At 42.4% G+C, this 27,218-nt stretch overlaps 1 protein-coding gene across 1 annotated transcript; it reads left to right on the top strand.

The window, feature by feature from the left end:
* Window positions 1-1,669: 1,669 nt before the first annotated feature.
* MYH1 (myosin heavy chain 1) lies at window positions 1,670-25,856 on the top strand. The gene is made up of 39 exons (XM_045083395.1): window positions 1,670-1,767; window positions 3,422-3,660; window positions 3,752-3,895; window positions 4,001-4,157; window positions 5,261-5,288; window positions 6,041-6,155; window positions 6,240-6,332; window positions 6,467-6,530; window positions 7,203-7,301; window positions 7,392-7,495; window positions 7,646-7,784; window positions 7,962-8,080; window positions 8,171-8,320; window positions 8,435-8,605; window positions 9,370-9,679; window positions 9,776-9,846; window positions 10,983-11,070; window positions 11,153-11,270; window positions 11,569-11,692; window positions 11,781-11,917; window positions 12,010-12,265; window positions 14,451-14,693; window positions 14,787-14,963; window positions 15,780-15,925; window positions 16,005-16,095; window positions 16,183-16,572; window positions 17,171-17,297; window positions 18,907-19,025; window positions 19,169-19,365; window positions 20,654-20,837; window positions 21,112-21,277; window positions 21,367-21,491; window positions 21,907-22,215; window positions 22,302-22,505; window positions 22,816-22,941; window positions 23,032-23,202; window positions 23,469-23,573; window positions 23,697-23,792; window positions 25,598-25,856. The coding sequence occupies exons 2-39, from the start codon at window positions 3,457-3,459 to the stop codon at window positions 25,748-25,750; spliced, it is 5,820 nt and encodes a 1,939-aa protein (XP_044939330.1). The 5' UTR covers window positions 1,670-1,767; window positions 3,422-3,456; the 3' UTR covers window positions 25,751-25,856.
* The last annotated feature ends 1,362 nt before the right edge of the window (window positions 25,857-27,218 follow it).

Genomic DNA, 27,218 nt, shown 5'->3' with positions numbered 1-27,218 from the left:
TACTGAGAACATTATGAACACGTCCTCTGTTCCTGAGAAGCGTTGCCCCCGTTTTTCAGATGCCTGCTAAAGAACATGGCTTGGAGTAGGGGGCAAACAACATGGATTGTAAGAAAGTAAAATGCTATACCTGTGGTCAGAAAGCGGGTTGAGAGTTGGCTAGGAAGGATCCCATCAGACGCAGGTCTCCTGGAAGACCCTTCCTGATGGCTTTAATCTACTCCAGGTAGAAGACTGGTAGCAGCAAGCATGCTGGGCTGCGTGCTAATCAGGGGCCCGGGGTCTAGGCTGCTGTGTGATTTGTGATCACTGTCTTCTATTCTTTGGATCGCAGCTGTTTTCATAGTCAAATGAGGAATATGGGTTAGACCGTCCCTTCCAGGCAGTAATATATCACGTGACCACTGCACCCAGTATCTCCAGATATCTGCTTTCCTATGGCTATCTATGTCATTAAATCGATTCAGATGTATGTATAATAATACAGGAACTGTTGCAAAACGGGATATGAAGAAAATTTAGTCTCCATCGCAGACAGACAAGGCTGACATAGAGAGACCCAAGACAAGAGATAATGAAACAAATCGTTTTTTATAAAAATTAAAAGTTAGAAAACAACATTCAGGTGTCATTGGTAAGCAAAGTGAGAAATGTATGCCACGGGCAGCTGATGGAGAAGCTCTGGGTGCTGCGTATTTAGACAGAGAAATGCCCTGTTTTCTATTATCTTCCTGCCCTGAGTTTCAAAGAGGAAACAGGATTTCACAAGAAACTTGCATTTTTTCAAAGCGGAGAGAAGCAGGACCTCTAAGCTTGGCGAGGCAAAGCAGTGGGGAGCATGCCTGAGGTGGGAGTGGTCTGATCTGACAATGAATGGTTGGGGGGGGGGCAGTTGACCAGAGACAACACAAGCAGCTGTGTGTGGCTGCTCTTTACAAAGCAAGTTTTAAAATCACATTTCCAAGCACCCTCAACAAAGCACAGTACATTGCACCGCCCCCCACCCACAAAACTCATGCCTTCTGGAGAGGAACGGACAATCTTTTTCTGACACTCTGGTAGAGAGCAGCGACTTCACTTCCCAGTCTAGTATCTGCAATTGTGCGGGCAGTTGAAAAGACTTCACAGGCAGGGGACCGGGCAAACCAGAACAGCGGTGGCAACAAAAGCGCAGCGACTGCGGAACGTAGCCCTTTCTGAAACACCACCTTACATTATTCCAGCCAGATCGCTTTCATGTGGCTAACCTCTCGAATTATTTATAGGAGATTGATTCATATACTTAACCAAATGTGAGAGGAAATACTTCTAATTATATCCAAACATCTTTAATATGAGGGGAATTATGCTTGGAGACCTTCATTGCCAAAAACACGTTTTGCCAAATACGTTTTAAGGAAGAGGAGGAGGCTACGTGTTTTCCATATTTGACCCTATAAAAGGACCCTTGGAATGGGCAGGACTTGTCTTTCCTCATAAAGCTGCAAGGTGAGTGTGTGTGAGGACAGGGTCTGTCTGAGGACGGCAAGCGCTCTCTGGCAGCCCAAAGCCCTGCCCCACGTCCTGGCCCCCACCACAACTGGCAGCCCTTCCAGACAGGCTCCAACTTACTCCGTAGCAATTTTAATTAGCTGTTTGAGTGTTCCCAGTCATTTCCTGATTCTCACATTAAGAACTGCGCTATTATTGGGAATGGTTAGAGTCTAACCAGAAGAAATTTGCTCTTTTTCTTACAGTTCTGACCCACTTCCAGGTTGCATTTCTAAGGTAAGGTACTGATTTTTTTCCCTCATTCTTCACAGGGTGCAAGAAATCTTCCACAGTGGTTGGAGAGTGCACAGGGGGCTATAAAATGAAAGCATTTTCATTTCATGGTTGATCATGTTTCCCTTGAAGAATTCTGAGAGGGATTTTAGAAACTTGTTCTCATTAAGTTATATCCTCTGCAATACCTGAAAATGCTTTCTTAGACTTTTGAGTTTTATATACAATATTTTTCTATTTTTTGCATTGTAGTCTGTCTTTTAAATAACTTATGACATGCAATACATTTTGGTGTTAGTTATAGAGAAAATATAAATTTCCTATATTATAGATTTTCCTCAGCACCATATACTGTAAAAACAAAACCAAAAACCAAAAAAACAAAAACAAAACCTGAGATGCTGTCTGGATGAATTGAGTCCCTGCACCTTGAAAAAGTAGCCTCAATCCTCATGTTGTTTCACAGTCTATAAAATGGGAAAAAAAATTTAAATGCTCTGAAAAATGATTATGAGCATTTTTAGCAACACAAAGCATTTTTGTGTTATCCAAATCACCACAGTTTGGGAAAGAATATCTTTATTATTATAAAACAAATTACCTCTGATTATTATTGACAGGATTAATGAATATTAAAGTGGCAAGAGATGGAAGGATCCTGAAAAGAAAGTTTTGTGAAATTTTTATGAGAATCTCAGTAATAAGGAAAACATAATAATATTTTATAAGGCTTTTAAAAATATTAAGGACAACTGAAAAAGCCAAATTTGTCAGAAGTGTGGAAACAAGAGAAACTGATGTAAAATAGAATTTATTTTTTTAAAGATTTTATTTATTTGATAGATCACAAGTAAGCAGAGAGGAAGGCAGAGAAAGAGGGGGACCGAGCAGACAGCCCAATGTGGGCCTCGATCCCAGGACCCTGAGATCATGGCCTGAGCTGAAGGCAGAGGCTTAACTCACTGAGCCACCCAGGCACCCCAGAGTTTTTGTTTTGTTTTGTTTTGTTTTGTTTTGTTTTTAACAAAACAATGTAAAGCAAAGCTCCCTACAGTTCTGCTTTCTTTGATCAGGTAGCCTTTGTAAATCTATAATGAATCCAAATCTATAATGAAAAGATTTTCACTACATACAAATAGTTCCCGGAATTTTCACAACATAAGCCTATTGTATCTTTAATTCACAAAGCCAGCTTTGAGCCCTTCCCTGTATTCAGCATGTATCCTAAGAGGCACGAAGGATGCCTTGAAAGAGAGGTGCTCCCCGCCTACAGGGTGCTTATAATCCATCTGGAAGATAAGAGCTCTCAATGATAAGAGCCGGAGGACACCTGCCATCATCCTCGCTTTGTGCTCTGTATAAGCTAATCACAGCGCGTATATAGAAATTAACATGCATACCAAATATAACAGAGAATGCAGCTAAAATATCATATGGCAGATGAGCCAGAAACCACAGTCTCTTTGCAAATGCTCGATTACCTATCAGCTTTGGCACAGAACACGAACGCTGACATTTCATCTCCAGCCAAGCCAGGGAGGTCATACTCCACACGAAGCTAAAGTGCTCAGTTCCTCAGTGATTCAAAAATGTTTTCTTATTCTAAATGTGCAATCAAATATCTGAATTTCCAGAATATCTTTTCTTTCCCTCCCAGGCAGGGTCTTCGCGACTGGGCTGAGTTCAGCAGCCATGAGTTCAGACCAGGAAATGGCCATTTTCGGGGAGGCGGCTCCGTACCTCCGGAAGTCTGAAAAGGAGCGCATTGAGGCCCAGAATAGGCCCTTTGATGCCAAGACATCTGTCTTTGTGGTGGATCCCAAGGAATCCTTTGTGAAAGGGACCATCCAGAGCAGAGAAGGAGGGAAAGTGACGGTGAAGACCGAAGGTGGAGCGGTGAGTGGAGACCCTGGAGCCGGCCCCGTTCTGTCAGTTCTTGTGTTTGGTCTCTCGACTCACCTGAGCCGTTATCTTCCCCGTTTGCCAGACCGTGACAGTGAAAGATGATCAAGTCTACCCCATGAACCCTCCCAAGTACGACAAGATCGAGGACATGGCCATGATGACCCACCTGCACGAGCCCGCCGTGCTGTACAACCTCAAAGAGCGTTATGCAGCCTGGATGATCTACGTGAGTTCATTCTCATGGCCTTCTGCTCAGACAGCTGGTTAACAGTTTTGAAAAAACTGAGATGATTATACTCCTTTTTTTTTTTTTTCCTCATTTTTGGTGTAGACTTACTCAGGCCTCTTCTGCGTCACCGTGAACCCCTACAAGTGGCTGCCGGTGTACAATGCAGAGGTGGTGACAGCCTACAGAGGCAAGAAGCGTCAGGAGGCCCCGCCCCACATCTTCTCCATCTCTGACAATGCCTACCAGTTCATGCTGACGGGTCAGTGGCTCAAGTGTTTCTCATACAAATTATTTAACCACCTAGAGTCACACAGTGCTAAAGCTAAACAGATCTTCAGAGATAATCTAATCTAAGCCCCTGGTTGTACAGAAGAGTTAACTGAAGCACAGAGAGGTACATGCTGTCAGAGCTGGAGCTAAAACTGAGCTCTCTAGACCCCACCTCTTTGACTTTACCAGGCCACGCCTCTGCTTCTATCTTTTGAAACTTAACTTGTTTGTATTCTCCGCAGAAATACATAATTTATGGTATAGATTTAAGTAACAATAGTTAAGATTAACTAACTATGGAATCATATTGTCTGAATGGAAATGAAAAATCCTTCTGTGCTCAAGTTCCTTGTTGACTACCACTCTGATGCTTTCAGGAGTACTGTCACCTCTAACATCATCAGAGACCATCCCACAGAAGATAGCCTCTTGAATGAATGAATGAATGAATGAATGAATGAATTGAATGAAGATGGTGTTTGAACATGCACAGAAACATAAGTTGTTTTCTGCCCCCTTAAAAGCGTTTTTGTTCTGACTGGGGCATTCTCCTCACCTGATCTTTCTTTGCCCTGATAGCACACTTTTGACAGGACTGATCAGAGTTAGGGTTACGGCCTATGATACTTTCTCTCCCCCCCCCCCATTCTGTGAGTCCAACTGACTCATTTAGAAACCAAATCTCAACTTTGGCTTGATGAGCACTATTTAAACCTATTAAACTACCATCCAAATCCTTCATATATTCTGCATTTTTCACTCCTTTATGCATGAATCAGCAGAGAGTATGCTTCTGAAATCCACAGCAGACAACTACAGAGTATGTCTGGCTTTGGAAAGTACTGCTCATTCTTTTAAACCGGAAGGACACACTTAACTATGAGGGCTTAAGGAATTTCAGATATAACAACATTTTATGTTTCTCTTCAACTTAAAATGTTTAAGAATAATATATATAACTTTACAGTAATAAATTTTTAAACTCCATTCAAAATGACACAGTATTTATAGTCAATGCCCCAAGTGTTTCCCTATAGAAAGTTCTGTTTGCGTAACTGGTATGATGCTGATTGTCCACTGTCTTTCTCCTAGATCGGGAGAATCAGTCCATCTTAATCACGTATGTATTACTATTCTGGGATATATTGGTATTTTATTCGCATGGGGAGAATGCCACACTAAAACGAATTAGTTAGTGCTCGTGCTGAAGCAATGCTGTTCAGCCTGGAACAGGATACAGTTTGTGCTGTGTCGTAGGGTTTAGACTGCATCAGAATGTAAAATAACAATCGCCTAAACTTTGTCATATGCTAGTCCAGTTTTAAAAGCTGCCCAGAACTTTCTTAAGAGTAGGGGTTATAAATCCTTTCTCTGTGCATGGCCAGGACCTGGTACACGGCAGTGAATAACATATAGCCATCTGAACACTGAGCCATTTGGGATTATTCCCAGTGGCCCACTATTTAAGGCCTACTTGAGAAACATCTAGTCCTTCAAAGACTTCACTTGAGCCATGTCTTTTGTCTAAGGAAACTGAGGAACTATATTTGTTGTTTTTTATGTTTTCATTTTCCACATAGCCGTTGGGTGGCTGCCTCTTGGACCCCCAGCCCAGGTCACAGCACCTACAAACAAGACTGGCACATTTTCAAGAAATATGTGTTAGGTGAATAATGAATGAATTCCCCTACTTTTTGTCAGTGCAAAGCAACAGAAATAATATGAGCTATAGTAGGCTGAAGAGAAGAGTGGGGAGAAACTGACAAAGATATATTAAAAATGGGTGCGTAAGGTAGTAAATGCTGATGATGGAGGTTCTTTGATTTGTCACACAGCTTAATTCCTCACGTACGTTTGGTCTCTGTTTGACAGTGGAGAATCTGGTGCAGGGAAGACTGTGAACACCAAGCGTGTCATCCAGTACTTTGCAACAATTGCAGTCACTGGGGAGAAGAAGAAGGAGGAACCTACCTCTGGCAAAATGCAGGTGGGTCTGGGATCAGACTCCAGACTCTCAGGGCTCTCAGGAAGTCTGGAGCCCGGGAGATAAGGACCGCTCTTGCCTTTGCAGGGGACCCTTGAAGATCAAATCATCAGTGCCAATCCCCTACTGGAGGCCTTTGGCAATGCCAAGACTGTGAGGAATGACAACTCCTCTCGCTTTGTAAGTCTCCTGGTCACAGAGGGATCTTCTCAGCCCTTCCATGCCAGAGAAAGCATGTTTGAATTATCATTTCCATCTCATTTTTCTTGAGTGCTTCAAGTTTTGTATGTAACATCATCATTTTTATTTGCAAGGGTAAATTCATCAGGATCCACTTTGGTACCACGGGAAAACTGGCTTCTGCTGATATTGAAACATGTGAGTAACAGGACCTCCTAAACAGAATCCACGAATGACAAATGATGGTCTGGAGGAACATTTTGCAGCTCCTGCTGAGCCCAGGGCCTGTGAAACACCAGTCTGCTGCCAAACATGCCCGTAGTTAATGCCCTCCTATCCATAGCCCACAGTGTGCTTTATCCCAGTCATGAACTAATGACTCTATAAGAACTGCCAGGAGCCATGGGGCTTGTCTGAGATATTCCAGCCTCAGAACAGATTTCAATTTTCTCTAAGAAAACACTAACACTAGGGTAAATGAGTTGCCTTCAAGTTGAGAATGGGTGATTTCTTCCTAGCCTGAGGCTTGATAAATGTTGCTCTCAGTGGTTCCTCTATTATAAAGTGAGAAAAGACCCTGAGGAGGGAGGGGTTCTCCAGAATCAATTATATCCCAAATGTCAATGATCTTCTGCATGAGAAATGTCTATGTCTTGGGCCAGGCATGCTTTAGTCTCTTTCTGGAGGTGGTAAGAGCACCTGTGATGGCGTTTATAGAGGCACAATATGTAGCCTATGTTGTAGAGGCACAACACTCAGCTGAAATCACAACAGGCCAGGGAGATTTTTTAGTTAATTATCCCAAATTCCAAAATCACTTCAGGAACTTTGCAAATTTTCCTCCTGACCAGTGTCTACTTTTCATTGCAGATCTTCTGGAGAAGTCTAGAGTTACTTTCCAGCTGAAGGCGGAAAGAAGCTACCACATTTTCTATCAAATCATGTCTAACAAGAAGCCAGACCTAATTGGTAAGAAGGAGCTTAAATTTATAAGGTAGAAGTTAATCACTTTATTAACAACTCCTGATGGAAAACATACCCTGAATTCTATGTACCCAGAAATGCTCCTGATCACCACCAACCCATATGACTATGCCTTTGTCAGTCAAGGGGAGATCACAGTGCCCAGCATTGATGACCAGGAAGAGCTGATGGCCACAGATGTAAGTCACATATATAGTTTTTTTTTAATCCATTATGTATGAAATGACAATAACACTCCTCTATAGGTGTGGTTAAGGATAAGTTATATATTCTCCTGAATAAATTAGTGTCTTCTGCCCTAACTTTTGTCCTCTCATCTTTCCTGGCAGAGTGCTATTGACATCCTGGGCTTCACCTCTGATGAAAGAGTCTCCATCTACAAGCTCACAGGTGCTGTGATGCATTATGGGAACATGAAGTTCAAGCAGAAGCAGCGTGAGGAGCAGGCTGAGCCAGATGGCACCGAAGGTAATACAGACAAGATCATTCCAAATTCATGTCTTCTTTATAGTTGAGCTTCTGATGAACGTATGCATATTCACCCCCATACAGATTTTCTATAGAATGGTTCACTCATCACTCTGTCCCCATGAACTGTGGGACCCACAGTAGGTCACACAGGGTGCCTGAATTTTGTCTCTGCAGTTGCTGACAAGGCGGCCTATCTCCAGGGCCTGAACTCTGCTGACTTGCTCAAAGCCCTCTGCTACCCCAGGGTCAAGGTCGGCAACGAGTACGTCACCAAAGGCCAGACTGTGCAGCAGGTGAGTGTGTGACCTCAGTGAATGATACCTGTCCCAGGCCTTCACAACATGTCTTCAGTAGCACCAACAATCACTACCCTGTCCACAAAGGTGTACAACGCCGTGGGTGCTCTGGCCAAGGCCGTCTATGAGAAAATGTTCCTGTGGATGGTCACCCGCATCAACCAGCAGCTGGACACCAAGCAGCCCAGGCAGTACTTCATCGGGGTCTTGGACATCGCCGGCTTTGAGATCTTTGACGTGAGTTGTTTGAATAAATGGCCTTTGTAAGGCCCTTCCATTTTGTGTCTTCTTTGCAGAGTCCCCACTGGATTTTCCAGACTCACTCCAACTCTTGATCTTTGTAACACCCAGTTCAACAGCCTGGAGCAGCTGTGCATCAACTTCACCAACGAGAAGCTGCAGCAGTTCTTCAACCACCACATGTTCGTGCTGGAGCAGGAGGAGTACAAGAAGGAGGGCATTGAGTGGGAGTTCATCGACTTTGGGATGGACCTGGCTGCCTGCATTGAGCTTATTGAGAAGGTTCGCTTCCTTTTTTCAGGTCACGGATTATACCATTGAGAAAAATCTTAGAAGACTTCAACTCATAAATAAAATCAGGAAAAGTCCTTCTTTTGCTAATTCTGAGGGAGATATTCTGGTAAAAGGAGAGTGAATATTTTCTCTAGCAACCAGAAATCTCCATTTCCCGATAGTTGGCAATGCAAGACCTTATATTTAAAACCACCTTTCTCTAAAAAAGCATACTATAAAGAGTATTTTTCACTCATTTTCCCTTTGTCATTCTTAGATTCAGTTTTACTGGCAACTGAAATATGAATTTCTAATACTTAAAGCAGAGCCTCTCAAAATTCAGTTTGAGTCTCATCGCAAGTGTTTAATAAAACTGCGGAATTCCCTAATCTCACCCCTGGGAAAACTCTTCGGGAAGTGTAGGATGGATCCTTAGAATATGCATTTTCACCAAGGGTTTCTGATCCAACTAGTTTGCAAGTCAAACTTGGGAGAAATGCGGCTGTGGAGCCGTGGGGCAAGACATAAACTCCAGGAGAGTATGGCGTTTGCTCCTCTCCCTCACCATCACATCCCAGAGCCAACACAGAACTTGGATCTCAATAGGCACTCAATAAATATTTGCAAATGTAACGACTTATGAACCAAGGGATGAATTTTCATTAATTGTAAGAAATTAAAGGATGAATTTACTCAAATAGGATCAAGATGTCACATATTATTTCTACAAGCAGACAAAATTGAAAGGCATTTGTTTCTTTTCATCTTTTCAGCCCATGGGTATCTTCTCCATCCTGGAAGAGGAGTGCATGTTCCCCAAGGCCACAGACACCTCCTTCAAGAACAAGCTCTATGAGCAGCACCTGGGGAAGTCCAACAACTTCCAGAAGCCCAAGCCTGCCAAAGGCAAGGTTGAGGCCCACTTCTCTCTGGTCCACTATGCCGGCACCGTGGACTACAACATTGGTGGCTGGCTGGACAAGAACAAGGACCCCCTGAACGAGACCGTGGTTGGGCTGTACCAGAAGTCTTCATTGAAGACTCTGGCTTTCCTTTTCTCTGGGGCAGCAGCTGCTGAAGCAGGTAAATTCCAACAGAAGTCATCCTTTATTTAATGTGTCAAACACACACTAAGGAAGCCTGTGCAATGATTGCTTGTGCTCTCTCTAACCACCTTAGAGTCTGGCGGTGGCAAGAAAGGTGGCAAGAAGAAGGGTTCTTCTTTCCAGACTGTGTCTGCTCTCTTCAGGGTATGAAATGCCTTTGCTATGTCTTATTAGATTCAGGGAAAGGGACATAATCTTGCAAGGATTCCAGAACCGGACATGACTCTAGAGACAAGTCAGTGGGTGGTGGTAGAGCAGTTTAGAGACTTCGGGGTTGTTTGGAAGTGACAGATCAGTATATAGGAGACAAGGTGTCAAAAGGGATGAGAGTAAATTGCACAAGTCAGCATCAGATGGTAAAATTAAATTGGGGGGCCAGGAAATAAGGTCACTGACATTTAAAAGGTTCTGCTAGGATAGGACTAGGCAAAACATGAGACTTGCTGGAGACTGTGAGAGCCTCCAAATGATGTACGTGCCTAGGTGTATACTGGCTCAGAACTGAAGTGAGTGGACTTTGAAAGCTGATGACAGAAGATCCCTGCTGGGAATTGGAGACTGATTCTAAACAAAGGAATTAAAAAACCAGATGCAATAAGAAATAGCTCTTAAAGGAAAATTTACCTTTCTTAGGACAATCCCATCTGTAATAATAACAAAAGCTTTAGTTATTCTGAAAAACCAGTATTTCCACAAGTTGGAAGACTTCTTCTCATACCTGGTAACATGGCTGTTGGTGTTCTGCCAATTCCCAGAGTGAGGCACTAAAAGGCCACTTTCTGTGGAATGAGCAGGAGGATATAGCTCTATAATTAGAATAAGGAGTAAGAATGTGATAGAGAAGCAGATACAATTGAAAATAGGGTAAAGAAAGAAATTAGAGATTTGGAAGAAGACACTGAATTATTTGTAAAGCTCAATCACACAGCTAGACCGGAGAGTCTGGGTAGAATGTTTCCCTACATTTAGAATATCATACTCAAGCTACAACACACACTAGGAAATTCAGCAGCAGTGACCGCTTCAATGACTAACAGAAAAGTATGTTTATCATGCACGAAAACAGGAAAAAGAAGGACATTTTGAGAATGTGGAAATTCCAACTCCTCATTTTCAAATCTGGACACATTCAGATAGTGTTTGAATTAGATATTATTGGATCCTATAACTAGATACTATTAGAGCTGAGCGAATATCACAGATATCACAATGATTATGTCTGTGAAGATAAATATACAGAAACAGTGCTTTTTCAAATCAAATATTCATAAATTCCACAGGAGAATTTGAATAAGCTGATGACCAATCTGAGGAGCACTCACCCCCACTTTGTACGCTGCATCATCCCCAATGAAACCAAGACTCCAGGTAAGACCCACCTGTTGCCTGAACAAACTCCAGGATGCTTGCCTTAGACCATGAAATGAGGCATGTGTGCTCTTCCTCTTAGGGGCCATGGAGCATGAACTTGTCCTGCACCAGCTGCGGTGTAACGGGGTGCTGGAAGGGATCCGCATCTGCAGGAAGGGGTTCCCAAGCAGGATCCTTTACGCAGACTTCAAACAGAGGTCAGACTCTCGCACTGCAAATTATCTGAAGAGGTTCTTTTAGTTTAATTGTTTCAATGGAAAAATCCTTTATACTTTCTATTATAATTGAAGAAAAGAGAAACACATTTGGCAGGCGCTGTATTGACAGGCCAAAATTTGACACCCTCTGATATACAGAGAATGAAGACATGGTTATGATTTCTTTATTTATTTATGTTTGCTGGACTATACAGAGTCTACATCATTTCTATAGTAAGGCAAGATGTCGTCTTGTTGGTGACAACAGCTCTATCATTTATTTTCTTGGCCTAAACAGATACAAGGTATTAAATGCAAGTGCTATCCCCGAAGGACAGTTCATTGACAGCAAGAAAGCTTCTGAGAAGCTTCTTGGGTCCATTGACATTGACCACACCCAATATAAATTTGGTCACACCAAGGTAATGGTCTTTAAAGCCTATCCGATGCTATTCTTGTCCCTGTGAAGTTTCTGTATAGTGTCTGATCTGCAACTCCTCCCATGCATAGGTCTTTTTCAAAGCTGGTCTTCTGGGACTCCTAGAGGAGATGCGAGATGAGAAGCTGGCCCAGCTGATTACTAGAACCCAGGCCAGGTGCAGAGGGTACTTGGCAAGAGTGGAGTACCAGAAGATGGTGGAGAGAAGGTATTAACAGAGATACTCTACAAGTACCCTTGACCCTTCTAACTCTACTTCCTGTTGGAACCTGACTTTGACCACTTCTGCTCCTATCACAGAGAGTCCATCTTCTGCATCCAGTACAATGTCCGTGCTTTCATGAACGTCAAGCACTGGCCCTGGATGAAGCTGTATTTCAAGATCAAGCCGCTCCTCAAGAGCGCAGAAACAGAAAAGGAGATGGCCAACATGAAGGAAGAGTTTGAGAAGACCAAGGAAAACCTTGCAAAGGCTGAGGCCAAAAGGAAAGAGCTGGAGGAGAAAATGGTTGCTCTCATGCAAGAGAAAAACGACCTGCAGCTCCAGGTCCAAGCTGTGAGTATCAGAGCCCATTTCTTGCAATCAGATGCTAACATTTTGGCTCAGCAGTTGCTGGAGAAAGGTTTAGATTCCACCTCACTAAGGGACTATCAATCTTTCCAAATTCACAACTCCTTAGAAGTTCTACACAATCCCAGACAGAACATTACTACCAGGCATTGTGGTAGGATCTCTTGCTGTCGAAAAGGAAAAAACAAAAGCACTTCCCTTTTCCCCCTAATGTTTTTACTAGCAAAATTTGAGCAAAAAGTGAGGTGACCTTTGCTCCATTAGACTCTCCCTACTGAAAAAAGCACATAAGACCAGGGAAAAGAAAAACAATATTTACAGAGGGAGGGAGGAGACACTGTGATGGAAATGGATCAACTTGAAACCAATATGAAACCAACTGACAAACCAATATGAAACCAACTTCTCAACTCTGTCTTTAGAAACTCTCCAGTACCTGAAATAATAGAGTCATTGCAAGGATAATGGCAATACTTTCTACAGAGTGTGTCAGTTTTTAGGTAAAGCGTGAGATACTCTCGTATGGGTTGATATGGTTTGATATTCTTGTTCCAATGTCCCAATAAACATCCAGAAGATTGGGAAGAAATATTTGATCAAACACAACTGTCTAACCCACTTTTGTGATTCAGATGATTTTGACTCTTCAAAAAGTCATTTGAAAAGAAACTTTCAGTTTGCTACTAAGACCAACAACCTAAGCCCTGAGAGTGACCCAGTAGTCCTCTGAATTCAGAAGCAAATTGACACTGGTCCAGTTGGGTATTTATACTTGGAACACTCAACTGGAAAATTTAAAGAAAAATGAACTACCTGTACATACCTAGGTTGGCATTGTGTCTTTCCCTATAGTTCATGTACAACAGGGTTTCCTAAATTGAGGAGAAAGGTTCATCACACCTTGGAGAGCCAGTTAGCTACCGTAGGGCATATCTAAGGTTAGGTCATATCTATGGTTAGCCACCATAGGGCATATCTAAGTTTGGTCTGAGCATACTCCTCTCTTTTGAGAATAGTATGACCACTTTTCAGCACCATTCTCTCAACTCTCCACATTTAATAAATACATGAGGACATTCCAACTGCTAGGGATACAACTTGAAGGAGACATGGTCCTCCTCCTACAGAGTTTCTATTCCAACCCTTATTCCTTCTCATGAGAAACATGCTCGCTACTTCTCTATGCACCACCTTCGAACATATTCAGCTCCCCTTATTTCTTCCATGTGTTCCCTGTAATTCCCAGTTACTCTGTAGGACATCTTCCCTTTAAGACACTTTCTTGGTATTACCCCTCCCTCTGGGCAATCCACTGGATACCCAATCATTTTGTTTTCATACACTAAGCTTTCTGGAAATAAATATTAAATAAAGAAAGGTGACTAATCTGAAATTATATACCAACACATTAAATGTAGGTGACATCATGTAAGGGAGGAAAAAGTTTTCCTGGACCCTCTTAATAAGGTCCCTGGGTGGGTTTGAATATTTAAAAACCAATCAACAGGAGAGAAGCATGTTGATTTTTACACGTATATGTAAGTCTTTACAAGAGACTAAAGACCCAAAGAAGTAAGCAGAGCAGGAAGCTTGTATATCCTTTAGACAAATGATAGATTTGTAAAGAACTGACAAGACAAAGGGGTTTGAGCACAGGCTAGTAAATGGTGAAGAAGTAACTAAAGAAGATAAATGTTAGTTTAACAAAGATTGTTTATGCAACCTTCTTGGCCCCCAGTTCCCATCTCTGGTGATAAGAATGTCTTGTTTCCTCCTAGTACAGGAAGGTACTTTTCACATGTTTCAGGGAAGAAGGATGAGGGGAGGAGGTCAGAATGGGCTTCCTACTTTAGCCATTTTCTCAAATGCCTTCAGTTTATGGCATACAATATGCCAAGATGCCGTATTTAGGGACAGTATGTCCTGAACCTCATCATTAGCAAATAGAAGTGTATCCTAATTTCACCAGGAGCCCTGACTTAAATTCTTTTTTAAAAAGATCTGCAGTGCCATAATAAGTGCCCAATAAATATCTCCTAGATGATGGAAAGCTTATAAAAATTAACTCAAGGGTTTAAAACACAATTTACTTATTTGGCTTCAAAATATTAAAAAAAAACGAAAATGTCCAGAGAACTAAAATCTAAAAGTGTCTATTATCCCTTTTCAGGAAGCAGATAGCTTGGCTGATGCAGAGGAAAGATGTGACCAGCTGATCAAAACCAAAATCCAGCTGGAGGCCAAGATCAAGGAGGTGACTGAGAGAGCAGAGGATGAGGAGGAGATCAACGCTGAGCTGACGGCCAAGAAGAGGAAACTGGAGGATGAGTGTTCAGAGCTCAAGAAAGACATTGACGACCTTGAGCTGACCCTGGCCAAGGTTGAAAAGGAGAAGCACGCCACAGAGAACAAGGTATGCATCATATTCTGTTCTACCATGCAGACGTTCTACCACCCTACTAACATGCTTTAGCACAGCTACCATTTCTCTTTTTAATTTTTTAAGGTGAAAAACCTCACGGAAGAGATGGCAGGTCTGGACGAAACCATCGCAAAGCTGACCAAGGAGAAGAAGGCCCTCCAAGAGGCCCACCAGCAGACCCTGGATGACCTGCAGGCAGAAGAGGACAAAGTCAACACCCTGACCAAGGCTAAAATCAAGCTTGAACAACAAGTAGATGATGTAAGCCTAACATCATGTAAAAAAATAATTTTTTTATTTAGTAATAAAATCAGCCTGAGTTTACATTCTAATGATATAATGGGTACTTTTCAAGAGCTTCCAGTGAATAAGTAGCGTAGAACATTATCCCTGATTCAAGGTCTAAGATGGACACCCATGGAGTCAAAAAAATCAATAAAGAACGTTGTAGGTAACAGACAGTATGGGTAAAAAGAAATAGGGGAAAGGAAGGTTATTCTGTTTATCAGGAAAAGCTGTACAAACAAAATGGGTTTTGGTTGGGATCAAAAAGCAAATGGCCAGAAAGAAACAGAGACAGTACTCTAAGGGGCGAGCAGAGCAAGAGCAAAGTAGTAGTAAATATCTAGAAGGTTTTCTCTCACAGTGAGGAAGGGGATTCCAAATAAGGAATGAGCAAGATGCATTGAGGGTTAAATGTGATCTTACAGCGAGTAGAGAACCCACTGTAAATATGTGAGTAAGGGAGGGCCTGGAAGAAGTCATGGTTTAGAAACATTGCTGCAGTGTCTACAGGTATGGTGAAACACTAGTAACAGTGGTTTCCAGTGGGGGGATTCCGAAGGGATGGCATTTCCCTAGCAGTTTACTATAATCATATGGTAATGAGGTATGGTTCACCTTCTAAGTGATGACTCCTCAGCAAAGGGAATGGAATGGATGGAACAAATTAGTCTTATGAATAGAAAAATCAAAAATAAGCTGTGGGTTAGACAGGAGTCAAATGTTTACAAGGCCAACCCTCGATGAAAGGTGGTAACATTCCAGGAACTGTATTCATGCATTATTAACTTTTAGCTTGAAGGATCCTTGGAACAAGAAAAGAAAATCCGAATGGATCTAGAAAGAGCAAAGAGGAAACTAGAGGGAGACCTAAAATTGGCTCAAGAATCCACAATGGATGTCGAAAATGATAAGCAGCAACTCGATGAGAAACTCAAAAAGTAAGCAATGAGGACAAAACTTTCAATGGGAAATTACTATTATTATATCTGTGACTGACATAAAATGCTCCTCCAACAGGAAAGAGTTTGAAATGAGCAATCTGCAAAGCAAGATTGAAGATGAGCAGGCCCTTGGGATGCAGCTACAGAAGAAGATCAAGGAGTTACAGGTGAGTCAGACCCCCCCCACTCCTTCTGTGCATTCCAGGAATCAAAACTGTCATGAGTTGGCATTCACGTTGATGTGTCACCCCTAGGCCCGCATCGAGGAGCTGGAGGAGGAAATCGAGGCAGAGCGGGCCTCCCGAGCCAAAGCAGAGAAGCAACGCTCTGACCTCTCCCGGGAACTGGAGGAGATCAGCGAGCGCCTGGAGGAAGCCGGCGGGGCCACTTCCGCCCAGATCGAGATGAACAAGAAGCGCGAGGCCGAGTTCCAGAAGATGCGCAGGGACCTGGAGGAGGCCACCCTGCAGCACGAAGCCACGGCGGCCACCCTGAGGAAGAAGCACGCGGACAGCGTGGCCGAGCTCGGGGAGCAGATAGACAACCTGCAGAGGGTCAAGCAGAAGCTGGAGAAGGAGAAGAGCGAGATGAAGATGGAGATCGATGACCTCGCCAGTAACATGGAGACTGTCTCCAAAGCCAAGGTGCAATCATGGTTTAAGTCTTAAAGAGATTTCTATGAGACAGGGGTGAGTGAGAGGCTCAGGAATCCTTAGTAACTGGCAGGAGACTACATACAGACAGTGCAAGCAGGAGACAGGCGGGAGCAAGGGCACTTGGGTGTGATAGGCCAAGCGTTCAATCTTTGTTGTGAGAACAGCCACACCCAAAGAACAGTAGGGTGGGAAGTTAAGCTCTTCCAAATAAAAAAATACCATTGGACTATACATTCTGGGATTTTAAAAACACCTCACCTTGATAAGGTTTCTGTTTTTCCCCTTAAGCACAAATAAATTGCTCCTCAAAAAAATTGCCCAGAATTAAATGAAGTATCATTATTCTCCCATCAGAGACAAAACCAGTTGAGTACAGACTTGAATTCACAAAGCAGTTCACTGGTGGCATGTTTGGACTATATCACTTGTTACTCTTTCCTTAATAATCTTAGGCCTCTGTAGTGTGTGTTTGTAAAGATAGTGTATTATCACAGGGCCCACAGCCCCTGTGGAGTGCTCAAATTATGAAAAATTCCTGTGGTCCAAATGCTTGCTTGAGAAGCTTTCTACCACCTTCTGAATGCAGGGGAACCTTGAAAAGATGTGTCGCACTCTAGAAGACCAGGTGAGTGAACTTAAGACCAAGGAAGAGGAGCAGCAGCGGCTGATCAACGACCTGACGGCTCAGAGAGCGCGTCTGCAGACGGAATCAGGTGGGCCATTTATCAGTGTTGACCTTGAATGACAAATTTCCTTTGGATGCTTAATTCGCTGGAAAACTCTGCACTGACTTATTGAGATCACATATTACCCTCCTGGGAGACACCTGTCACCACCACTATGAACAAATCACTGACCACTGTCATAGATTGCTTTCTTTTTTGTTGTAATCGTGACTTTCATTAAAGAGATCCAGGCTCTTCTGTTTCTACACATTTTAAAGCACATTTGACTTTAATCAAGTTATCAAATTAAAAGTGTAGCTTCATAGTATTTATTTGCACTTTTCAAAATGCTCACACAAGTTATTTATTACTTTATTACCCTCAACAGTCTGTGTAATGTAATACACATATTAAAGATGACAGGAGATGGCAGTGATGAAGTGACTGTCCAGGAATGCTTACTCCTCTCTTCTCCCTGAAGTCTGGCCAAATGCTGCTAGCTCGCACAGTCACGCAGAGAAATTCAGTAGTACAACCCAGCCCAAGAGCCTTAAGTGATGATTGTAGAGTTTTGACTATCCAAATTGGAGAGTCTCTGCATTTCCTCTGTCCCCTAATCAAACCATCCAACTTTACCAAATTTCCACCTCCCCAAGTGAGAGGTAATAAGATGGAAATTATTTTATGGGTCATCTGGACTACTAAAGTGATAAGCAGGTCAATGTTGAAGAACCACTTTACTCTTTCACATGCATTCAAGTATTGTTCTTTCTAGACAAAGTTCAAAGTCAGGCTTTTATTGTTGTTTTACAGGTAGTTAGTAGACTTCATGGAAAAAAAAAAAAAACCTGTATTCTCAGGGCACCTGGGTGGTTCAGTCATTAAAGCATCTTCCTTAGACTTCGGTCATGGTCCCAGGGTCCTGGGATTGAGCCCCATGTCAGGCACCCGGCTCTGCAGAGAGCCTGCTTCTCCCTCTTCCTCTCCCGTTGTTTGCGTTCCCTCTCTTGCTGTCTCTCTGTGTGTCAAATAAATACATAAAATCTTTTTTTTTTTAAGTCTGTATTCTCAAAGTATCAAAATCCTCCTTGTAGACTCTTTTCTAAGTTCCTTCTTTAACTTAGTGGCATGCAAAAAAAAAGAAAGTTGTGATTCTTACTAAATATTAACATCTCTTGTTACATGCTTCTTGACCAATTTCTACTGTGATAAATAATCTTCTTTTAAAGATTTATTTATTTGACAGACAGAGAGAGCATAAGTAGGCAGAGTGCTAGATAGAGGGAGAGGGAGAAGCAGGCTCCCTGCTGAGCAGAGAGCCTGATGAGCAGCTGGATCCCAGGACCCTGGAATCATGACCCGAGGCGAAGGTAGCCTTTTAACCAACTGAGCCACCCAGGCTCCCCTGTGATATATAATCTTACATATCTTTCAAAATATCTTGCGTTGCTACTAAGTATGTAATCAGCCTCCAAGCTTTCCATACTTCTCATTTTTACATAGATTTGCTCATCAGAACTGAAGTGGAGCTTGGTGGCTTGCTGTAATCTATACTCCCCAATGTATTTCAAACTCAGGTCCCTTTCCCTGCTCCAGTTTTTAATCCAGAGCTAATTTCCAAAGTGAGGTTGAGTTTTCTCCATCTTGGTCTTAACAGGTGAATATTCACGCCAGCTAGATGAAAAGGACTCCTTAGTTTCTCAGCTCTCAAGAGGCAAACAAGCATTCACACAACAGATCGAGGAACTGAAAAGGCAGCTTGAAGAAGAGATAAAAGTAAGCCCAATTTGTCATTACCCTATTTTTCAGGTTTTATTTCTCTTACTTCTATAAATTGTCTTCTGATGGCTTATAGGAGCCTAGGGACTAAATGTCACTTTAAAGATATCAAATTAGGTCTCTGATCTCTATGTTCTCAGGCCAAGAGTGCTCTGGCCCATGCCCTGCAATCAGCCCGCCACGACTGTGACCTGCTGCGGGAACAGTATGAGGAGGAGCAGGAGGGCAAGGCTGAGCTGCAAAGGGCAATGTCCAAGGCCAACAGCGAGGTGGCCCAGTGGAGGACCAAATACGAGACGGACGCCATCCAGCGCACGGAGGAGCTGGAGGAAGCCAAGTATGTCCTAGACTTAGCAGAAATGAAAATATCTCTGATAACAAAGCATATCTGCCATAAGCACTGTATGGGAAAATGTCTATTGCTCCCAAAACAAATTTGAAAAGCCAAGGAAAAAACATGCATGATCATAAGCCAAAGCAAGACAAACATTCTAGGCAGGAAGGAAAAGAAATTAAGCGAGAAGGCAGAAAAAAGAAAGCAAACAAGGCAAGAGGAACCTGAAGGACTGCTCTTAAAAAGGGGAACTTTTGACATCTTTCTAGCCACAAAGTTGTAGACAGAGTAAGTGTTAACTGTACTCCCCTGTGCCCTTCCTCCCTCTCAGCCACTAATGGGAAAATCAGTTCAAGGTGTTAGCCGTGTAAGGGAAAAAAATAACTGGGCCTCAGAACACAGCTCCTCCTTCTGAGATGTAAAAACATGGTTATTGGTAGGGGAACAAAGACATATATTGTTAAAGACTTAAAAAAAACAAGTTCTGCAATAAGAAAGGAAACACATCATTTCATAAGGGACCAAATATTCAATGCAATCAAACGGTTCAAGATTGAACTGTAAAAACAGAGAAATCTGGACAAGAAGAAACCTACTCATTCAACAGAAATTTCAGGAGAGATCTAGTTGTTTATCCTGTGACCCATGTACAACTATGTAGTTGGAATCATGGTGTCTGGATGCCTTAGAAGAGCATCTGAGTGGAGCTCACCAAACAAAATTGATATTGATTTGGAAAAGTTTATTTTTATTAAATGATTACTGTAAACCAAGAAAAATAAGGGACACAATTAGCCAAAACACAATTAGCCAAAATCAAGTATATTTGGTTTGAGGTCAAATTCATTCATTTAAATTCAATTCACCCAACATTTGAGCATTTAATATGTGTGACAGCCTACAAGAAAACAAAGATGAGCAACATACACACTCTACCCTCTGGAGATGAAAATTCAGTGGAGATAAGACAAAGATAACAGTAATTCAAGGCAGATATTATTATAGAGGAGAAGTAAACCAGCCATCTTGATGGGGAAAATATTGCTTGCGCTGATAACAGACAGCCTTAAAGCAGGAGTATGAAGTACGGCAGTGTTGAAATTTATACTGTTTTGAGTATTTGGTTCATAGGAAAGTAAGAATGAGTTAACACAGAACTGGGCCTACAAAACAAGCTGGAAAACCAAAGTATTGAGCGTCTGGCTGTGGAAATCACTCTTTTGTACCTACTTTGAAACATCCAATTCTACAAATGGCCATTCACTTCTCTTGTCCTTATTTTACTTTTTAGAAAGAAGCTGGCTCAGCGTCTACAGGATGCCGAGGAGCACGTAGAAGCCGTGAACGCCAAATGCGCTTCCCTTGAGAAGACGAAGCAGCGGCTCCAGAATGAGGTGGAGGACCTCATGATTGATGTGGAGAGAACCAACGCAGCCTGTGCTGCCCTGGACAAGAAGCAGAGGAACTTTGACAAGGTAACTCATATTTTAGCCTCTGGCTCAGTATTCAACACAGGATGGAAGCCAGCCTGTTACTTTCAGTGTACATTACTCGGATCACGTGAGGGCTGTTCTCAGTAGCTCCTACTCCACAGGAGGCAGTGGAGGGGAACAATGCCTATGGTTTCTACTGTTCTCATAATGATTTGACAGTCCCAGATCACCTCAACTCTGACAAGTGCCAGAATACATGGTGCCCCCATCCCATCAACTTTATCCATTAAATTTCTGAACCATTCTTTGCCCCTAGATCCTGGCAGAATGGAAACAGAAGTATGAAGAAACTCATGCTGAACTTGAAGCTTCCCAAAAGGAGTCCCGCTCCCTTAGCACAGAGTTGTTCAAGATTAAGAATGCTTATGAAGAATCTTTAGACCATCTTGAAACCTTGAAGCGGGAAAATAAGAATTTACAACGTGAGTACATTTCACCTTTTCTGTAACAAAAGATTTGAAAAAATATTTTCCCTCACTGAATAAACTTTTATATTTTTATTCACCAACAGAGGAGATTTCTGACCTCACGGAGCAGATTGCAGAAGGAGGGAAACGTATCCATGAACTGGAGAAGATAAAGAAACAAGTGGAACAAGAGAAGTCTGAACTTCAGGCCGCTTTAGAGGAGGCAGAGGTAGAAAATTTATTGTACCTTCTAAAACAATTACAAGAGGAATTAGAGTCCATTGCATGCAAGAATTGATGAAATTCTTGAATTAAGAGGGAAAAAAAGGTAATTCTGACTCTGTGTACTCTGCATGAGGATGGAGAATCAACAATGCAAGCAAATAACGCACCTGTATGTCAGGAACTGTGCTAGACACTGAAAATAAACTAAGATGAATAAGTTAAGGTCCCTGCCCCCTGCCCTCAAGGGCATTATCTAGCTGGGGAGACAAAAATATATAAAACCAACAACTCATTATAGAAATTTCCAGAACAACAGAAAAATATGTGTTATGGCAGCACAAGAGCAAGAATGAATTCCTATTGTTAGAATACTGTAAACTCCCATTCCCTGCTAATGTCACCCCCTGCTGTCATTAAAGGCATCTCTCGAACATGAAGAGGGAAAGATCCTGCGCATCCAGCTGGAGTTGAACCAAGTCAAGTCTGAGGTCGACAGGAAAATTGCTGAGAAGGATGAGGAAATCGACCAGCTGAAGAGAAACCACATCAGGATTGTGGAGTCGATGCAGAGCACCCTGGATGCGGAGATCAGGAGCAGGAATGATGCCATCAGGCTCAAGAAGAAGATGGAAGGAGACCTCAATGAGATGGAAATCCAGCTGAACCATGCCAACCGCATGGCTGCAGAGGCCCTGAGGAACTACAGGAATACCCAAGGCATCCTCAAAGTAAGTACGTTCAAAAGATGGCCCCAAGTGGCTGGGGTGACCGCAGCCCCGAGAACGAGGTGTCCCAGTGATCGTTCATCCCACAGGACACCCAGATCCACCTGGATGACGCCCTGCGGGGCCAGGAGGACCTGAAGGAGCAGCTGGCCATGGTGGAACGCAGAGCCAACCTGCTGCAGGCCGAGATTGAGGAGCTGCGGGCCACTCTGGAGCAGACTGAGAGGAGCAGGAAAATGGCAGAACAGGAGCTCCTGGATGCCAGTGAGCGTGTCCAGCTCCTGCACACCCAGGTGAGTGTAACACAATAGTGAAAAATACAAAGGAATGAAAATGAAATTCCTGTTCATATCTTGGTATTACCTAAAAATGCATTCATAATGTTTCATGTAGGATGAAATTTAAAGTACTTATATTTGTGGGTTAACAATATCTATACTGTGACATCCAGTCACATTAAAAACATAGTGTCATCTCAGATAATTCATGAAACAAGGAGGGATACTAATTACTTAATTAACTAGTTTGTGAGTTCATTAAAAATCTGGCATCTTAATTTTTCTCTCAAGTACTAAATATTACTAAATTTGATATTTTAACCAGAACACGAGCTTGATCAACACCAAGAAGAAGCTGGAGACAGACATTTCCCAGATCCAGGGAGAGATGGAGGACATTGTCCAGGAAGCCCGCAATGCAGAGGAGAAGGCCAAGAAGGCCATCACTGATGTGAGCAGAGGGCAGCACGGTGGTGGTCAAATCTGAATCCTGATGTGCTCGTTCAGCTCTCTCAACTGGTTTTGTCTTACCACTCATCAGGCAGCCATGATGGCTGAGGAGCTGAAGAAGGAGCAGGACACCAGCGCCCACCTGGAGCGCATGAAGAAGAACCTGGAGCAGACGGTGAAGGACCTGCAGCACCGTCTGGATGAGGCTGAACAGCTGGCTCTGAAGGGCGGGAAGAAGCAGATCCAGAAACTGGAGGCCAGGGTGGGTCTTCTGATCAGCATATTTCCCACCTCATTCCAATCCAGTTCTTGATTTTGAGTACCTTATACTGCTGAATGATTGGGACATACAGAATGAATAGAAATGTTCCTTCCTGCCCAAGAGCTTTTAAGGGTACAACTAGACTAGGGCATCAAAATACACATAAAGCAGAGTAAAAGAAGCACTGCAAGTCATTTGAAGAAACAGAAATACACTGAGTGAAAGGATCACTGTAAATGTTTTTTAAAATACCTATCTTCTTGCAGGTCCGTGAACTTGAAGGAGAAGTTGAAAGTGAACAGAAGCGGAATGTTGAAACTGTCAAGAGTCTACGCAAACATGAGAGGAGAGTGAAGGAACTCACTTACCAGGTAAAGAAAATGGCCTGTCTAGGTTTTCACCCTAGTCTGCAAGGGCTCAAAAAGCTAATGTACAACAAAATGTTCATGGTATTTGCACTTTCAAGAGACCCACCCTCCAAAATATTATTTCAGACTGAGGAAGACCGCAAGAATGTGCTCAGACTCCAAGATCTGGTGGATAAACTGCAAGCGAAGGTGAAAGCTTACAAGAGACAAGCTGAGGAAGCGGTGAGTTCTGAACCCCTTGGAGTCATCATACAATCCCTCCACCCAGCTCCAGACTTCAGTATGGCCAACCCAGCTTAGTTAGGGGAATGAAAGGAGAGGAAGGAAGGATACAATGAGGAAGGATCAAAGGAAATGGGTCAACAATGTTCTGAAGAACGAGAAGAAACCAACCACTTGATGAGCCAGGGGACACTTCCAGGAAAGGAGAAGAGCAACACAATGCTCTTAAGAGGACAAGAGTCTGGTTCAAGGAGCAGAAAGAAGCACAGGGAGCAGTAGAGAACAGGTCAAGGAGCAAAAGAGGAGGTGGATCACAGGGTCTTCTAGGTCTTGGTAAGAAGTCTGGATCACATTCTAAGTACAATGGGACACTAGGAAGCCACAGGAGGGTTCTAAATTATTCAGTCATGCCCTGGTTTATACTTTTTAAAAAGAATATTCTGGATACATTGTGGAGAATAGACTGCCCAATAACATAGGTAGGTACAGGATGACATTCTAGGAAGCTTTTCAGGTAGGCTCGTGGCTTGCCTGAGGGCAGTAGTGAAGCAAATAGAGAAGAGGGAAGTGATTCAGGGTACATTCTGGAGGGAGAAACTATAGGATGTGCTAACTGGTTGCCCTGGGAGGTAACAGAAAAGAAATCAGGGGTACTTCATCAAGTTCACAGTTTGAGAAACCAGTTGGATGGTGCAACAAAGACTACAATGGGGAACTAAGGGAGGGACAGATTCACAGGGCAAGAAAGAAATAGGAATTCTGTTATGGAAACACTCTTTGAAATGCCAACATATACAGAAATGAAGGTGACAAGGGAACAGTTAAGTCTGGAGCTCAGACTGTCTTGCTCATGTTCAGACCAATGGGTTCTTGGCACTCCACCTTATCTCATTTCCCCAACCTATGATTTATTTAAAATAATAAATACAAAATTTTCTAAATATGTAAGAATGGTTATATACTCATCACAAATTAGTTCCTCTGTTCATTAGTGGTTTTCATTATTTGGCTGACCTCTAAGGTCTGGGGTGGGAAGCAGGGCATAAAGGGGGAGAGAGAGTGACTTAATGTGTGTCTCTAACCCCTACTTCTCTCATCTGTAACAGGAAGATCTGAGGTTTTATTCACACTCTACTATTTAGTAATCCTAAGTTTTATTAATTTCTGAACTTGAATGCCATATTTTGAACTGTTGTCAATAAGCCTTTTAAAAAAGAGCAATTACTAAAGACTAAACCCAAACCGACCTTCCCAAATTCACTGCTTATCTGTTCGAACATCATCAGAGACTACTGAAGAGTATTCTGGGAAACAAATTTTGTTTCATTTCTAAATTGCATTAAATGGCAATAAGTTACACTCAAATACTCAAGGGGCAATAATTAATATTCAAGGCTAATAGCTTGATATAATATAGGCTTTTTTTGAAGGTTTTGTTTTGTGTTTTAGAAGGTTTGGTTCATTCACCAAACTCTGGCGGTGGGGAGGGGGGAGAAGAGGTTGGAAACCTGACATATTTAGTAGTAGCTCTAAGATGTTTACATGTTCAAAAGGAGAACTTTTAGGAATGTTGATAGCAAATGTCACCTGTCCCCCTGCCCCTCCTTCTTATCCATGAGTTTAAGAAGCATGAGAGGAGTTAATACAAAAAAAAAAAAAATTAGCTTTAGTCTAGTTTTTTTTTTTTTTTAAGGTTTACTAGAGTGAAGCATTTTTAAGTAAAAAGAAATTTGAGACCAACTGACCTAAGAAACTAGAAATTCTTAACTCTTTTCCCTCCTAAATGCATCTCCATTCATTCTCAGGAGGAACAATCCAACGTCAACCTTGCTAAATTCCGCAAGCTCCAGCACGAGCTGGAGGAGGCTGAGGAGCGGGCTGACATTGCCGAGTCCCAGGTCAACAAGCTGCGGGTGAAGAGCCGGGAGGTCCACACGAAAATCATAAGTGAAGAGTAATTCAACGAAATGCTAAACAGTGACCAAGGAAATGCACAAAGTGTGAACATCTTTGTCACTCTGTTTTCTACATTGGTTTTTTGCAGATAAAAAATTTATCCGCAAATAACTTGTGAGACTCTTCCCCTGCCCAACTGTGTCAATTAATCTTTTTCTGCATCAAGAAAAGAAAGAAAGAAAGAGAGAGAAAGGAAGATTTTTGGCTTTTATCTTATGGAGCAGGATTTAGTCACCAAGAATAAAACATGATAGGAACAGGCAGGCCAATCCCTGATAGTGAATGCCACACTTGTCTCTGTGGGGAGCAGATGAGGCCTAGAGGTGGGCATGAGGCATACAGAACATAGCATATGATCAATCTCACTGGGCAAAACACCAGCTAGTTATCAGAAAAGGCTGATTTCTGTTAATGAAGTAATTTATTTTAATCTCAAGATTGAGTAAAAATAAAATAGTAATTACCTATATAAGATAAATGAAACAGTAAAACATTTGGACACTCAAAAATGCTCCAAATGCAAACTCTCCACTATAAATATATCAACTATTAAGTCAGGATTAGGATCCCTTGAGAGGGAAATACATTCTGCGGACTTTCTAGTTCTAGAGATTTTTAGTGTTTTTTTCCCTGCAATAGTTTTAAGTGGTTTTCCTGGGGGTCCTCCCTTGCTGTCACATTAGAACAGGAAACAGGACGGAGTTAAGAATGAATACACTGGCAGTATCTATGCTTTCTCTGGAAAGTTCTGTGACTCTTACAAGGCTTTCTCCCAGTCTCGTTCACAGTAGTGGAAGGCCAATTAATTGTTTCCCGTTAGTTCCCTACTCTCATTATTTGGTCTCTGGACTGTGACACTGTGCTTTTCTACAGAACTGCAGCAAACCACCATCCTGATTATAACTGTTCTCACTACTTCAGAGCAGCATGGCTGAGAGTAGCCTGGGCCTCCTGCTCACCTCGTTTTTAATAGATGGGGAGTAGGTAAAATAGCGAGTATCTTGTCAGCTAGCAAGGTAACAAAGATCTTACAGAAATCATACACCTATTTCAAAAGAACAATATAAGGCTCCGTGTTTTAAATGGTACTGTCTGGTGGGTTAAATTATCTAGCTGCCCTCATCCAGACCTTGGCTCCTGGGGAAGATCCCAGTGGGTTGTTAGGTGCCTCCACTTGTATTCTGTGGATCCTTGGAGACAACTGTTTATTCCAATTTGACATCTGGACCTGCACTTTACACTGAAATCTTTCACTCCCTACTCACAGCACTTCCCAGGAAACTCTTCTGAGAGGTGACTTACCCTCTCGCAGGCCTTTCAGAACTTAAGTTCTGCTGCTTATCCTCTTGTAGAAAGCTCTTTTTCTCTGAGATTCATGCTCTTCTGCTACTCCCCATACCTACTGCTATCCTCCACTGACCTCCTTCATTATGGTTCTGGCTCCTCTTCTCTATCCACCCAACTCTTATG

Source organism: Mustela putorius, unplaced genomic scaffold (assembly GCF_011764305.1).
Source record: "Mustela putorius furo isolate JIRA1106 unplaced genomic scaffold, ASM1176430v1.1 tig00000695_pilon_pilon_pilon, whole genome shotgun sequence".
In the NCBI taxonomy this organism is placed as follows: domain Eukaryota; kingdom Metazoa; phylum Chordata; class Mammalia; order Carnivora; family Mustelidae; genus Mustela; species Mustela putorius.
This window is presented reverse-complemented; position numbering and strand designations above follow the sequence as displayed.

Coding starts and splice junctions, on each gene's coding strand:
- MYH1 (XM_045083395.1), top strand. CDS start 3,457: ATGAGTTCAGACCAGGAAATGGCCATTTTCGGGGAGGCGGCTCCGTAC. Junction 16,096..16,182: donor AGAAGATCAAGGAGTTACAG/GTGAGTCAGACC, acceptor TGTCACCCCTAG/GCCCGCATCGAGGAGCTGGA. Junction 19,366..20,653: donor GAGGAGCTGGAGGAAGCCAA/GTATGTCCTAGA, acceptor TTTACTTTTTAG/AAAGAAGCTGGCTCAGCGTC.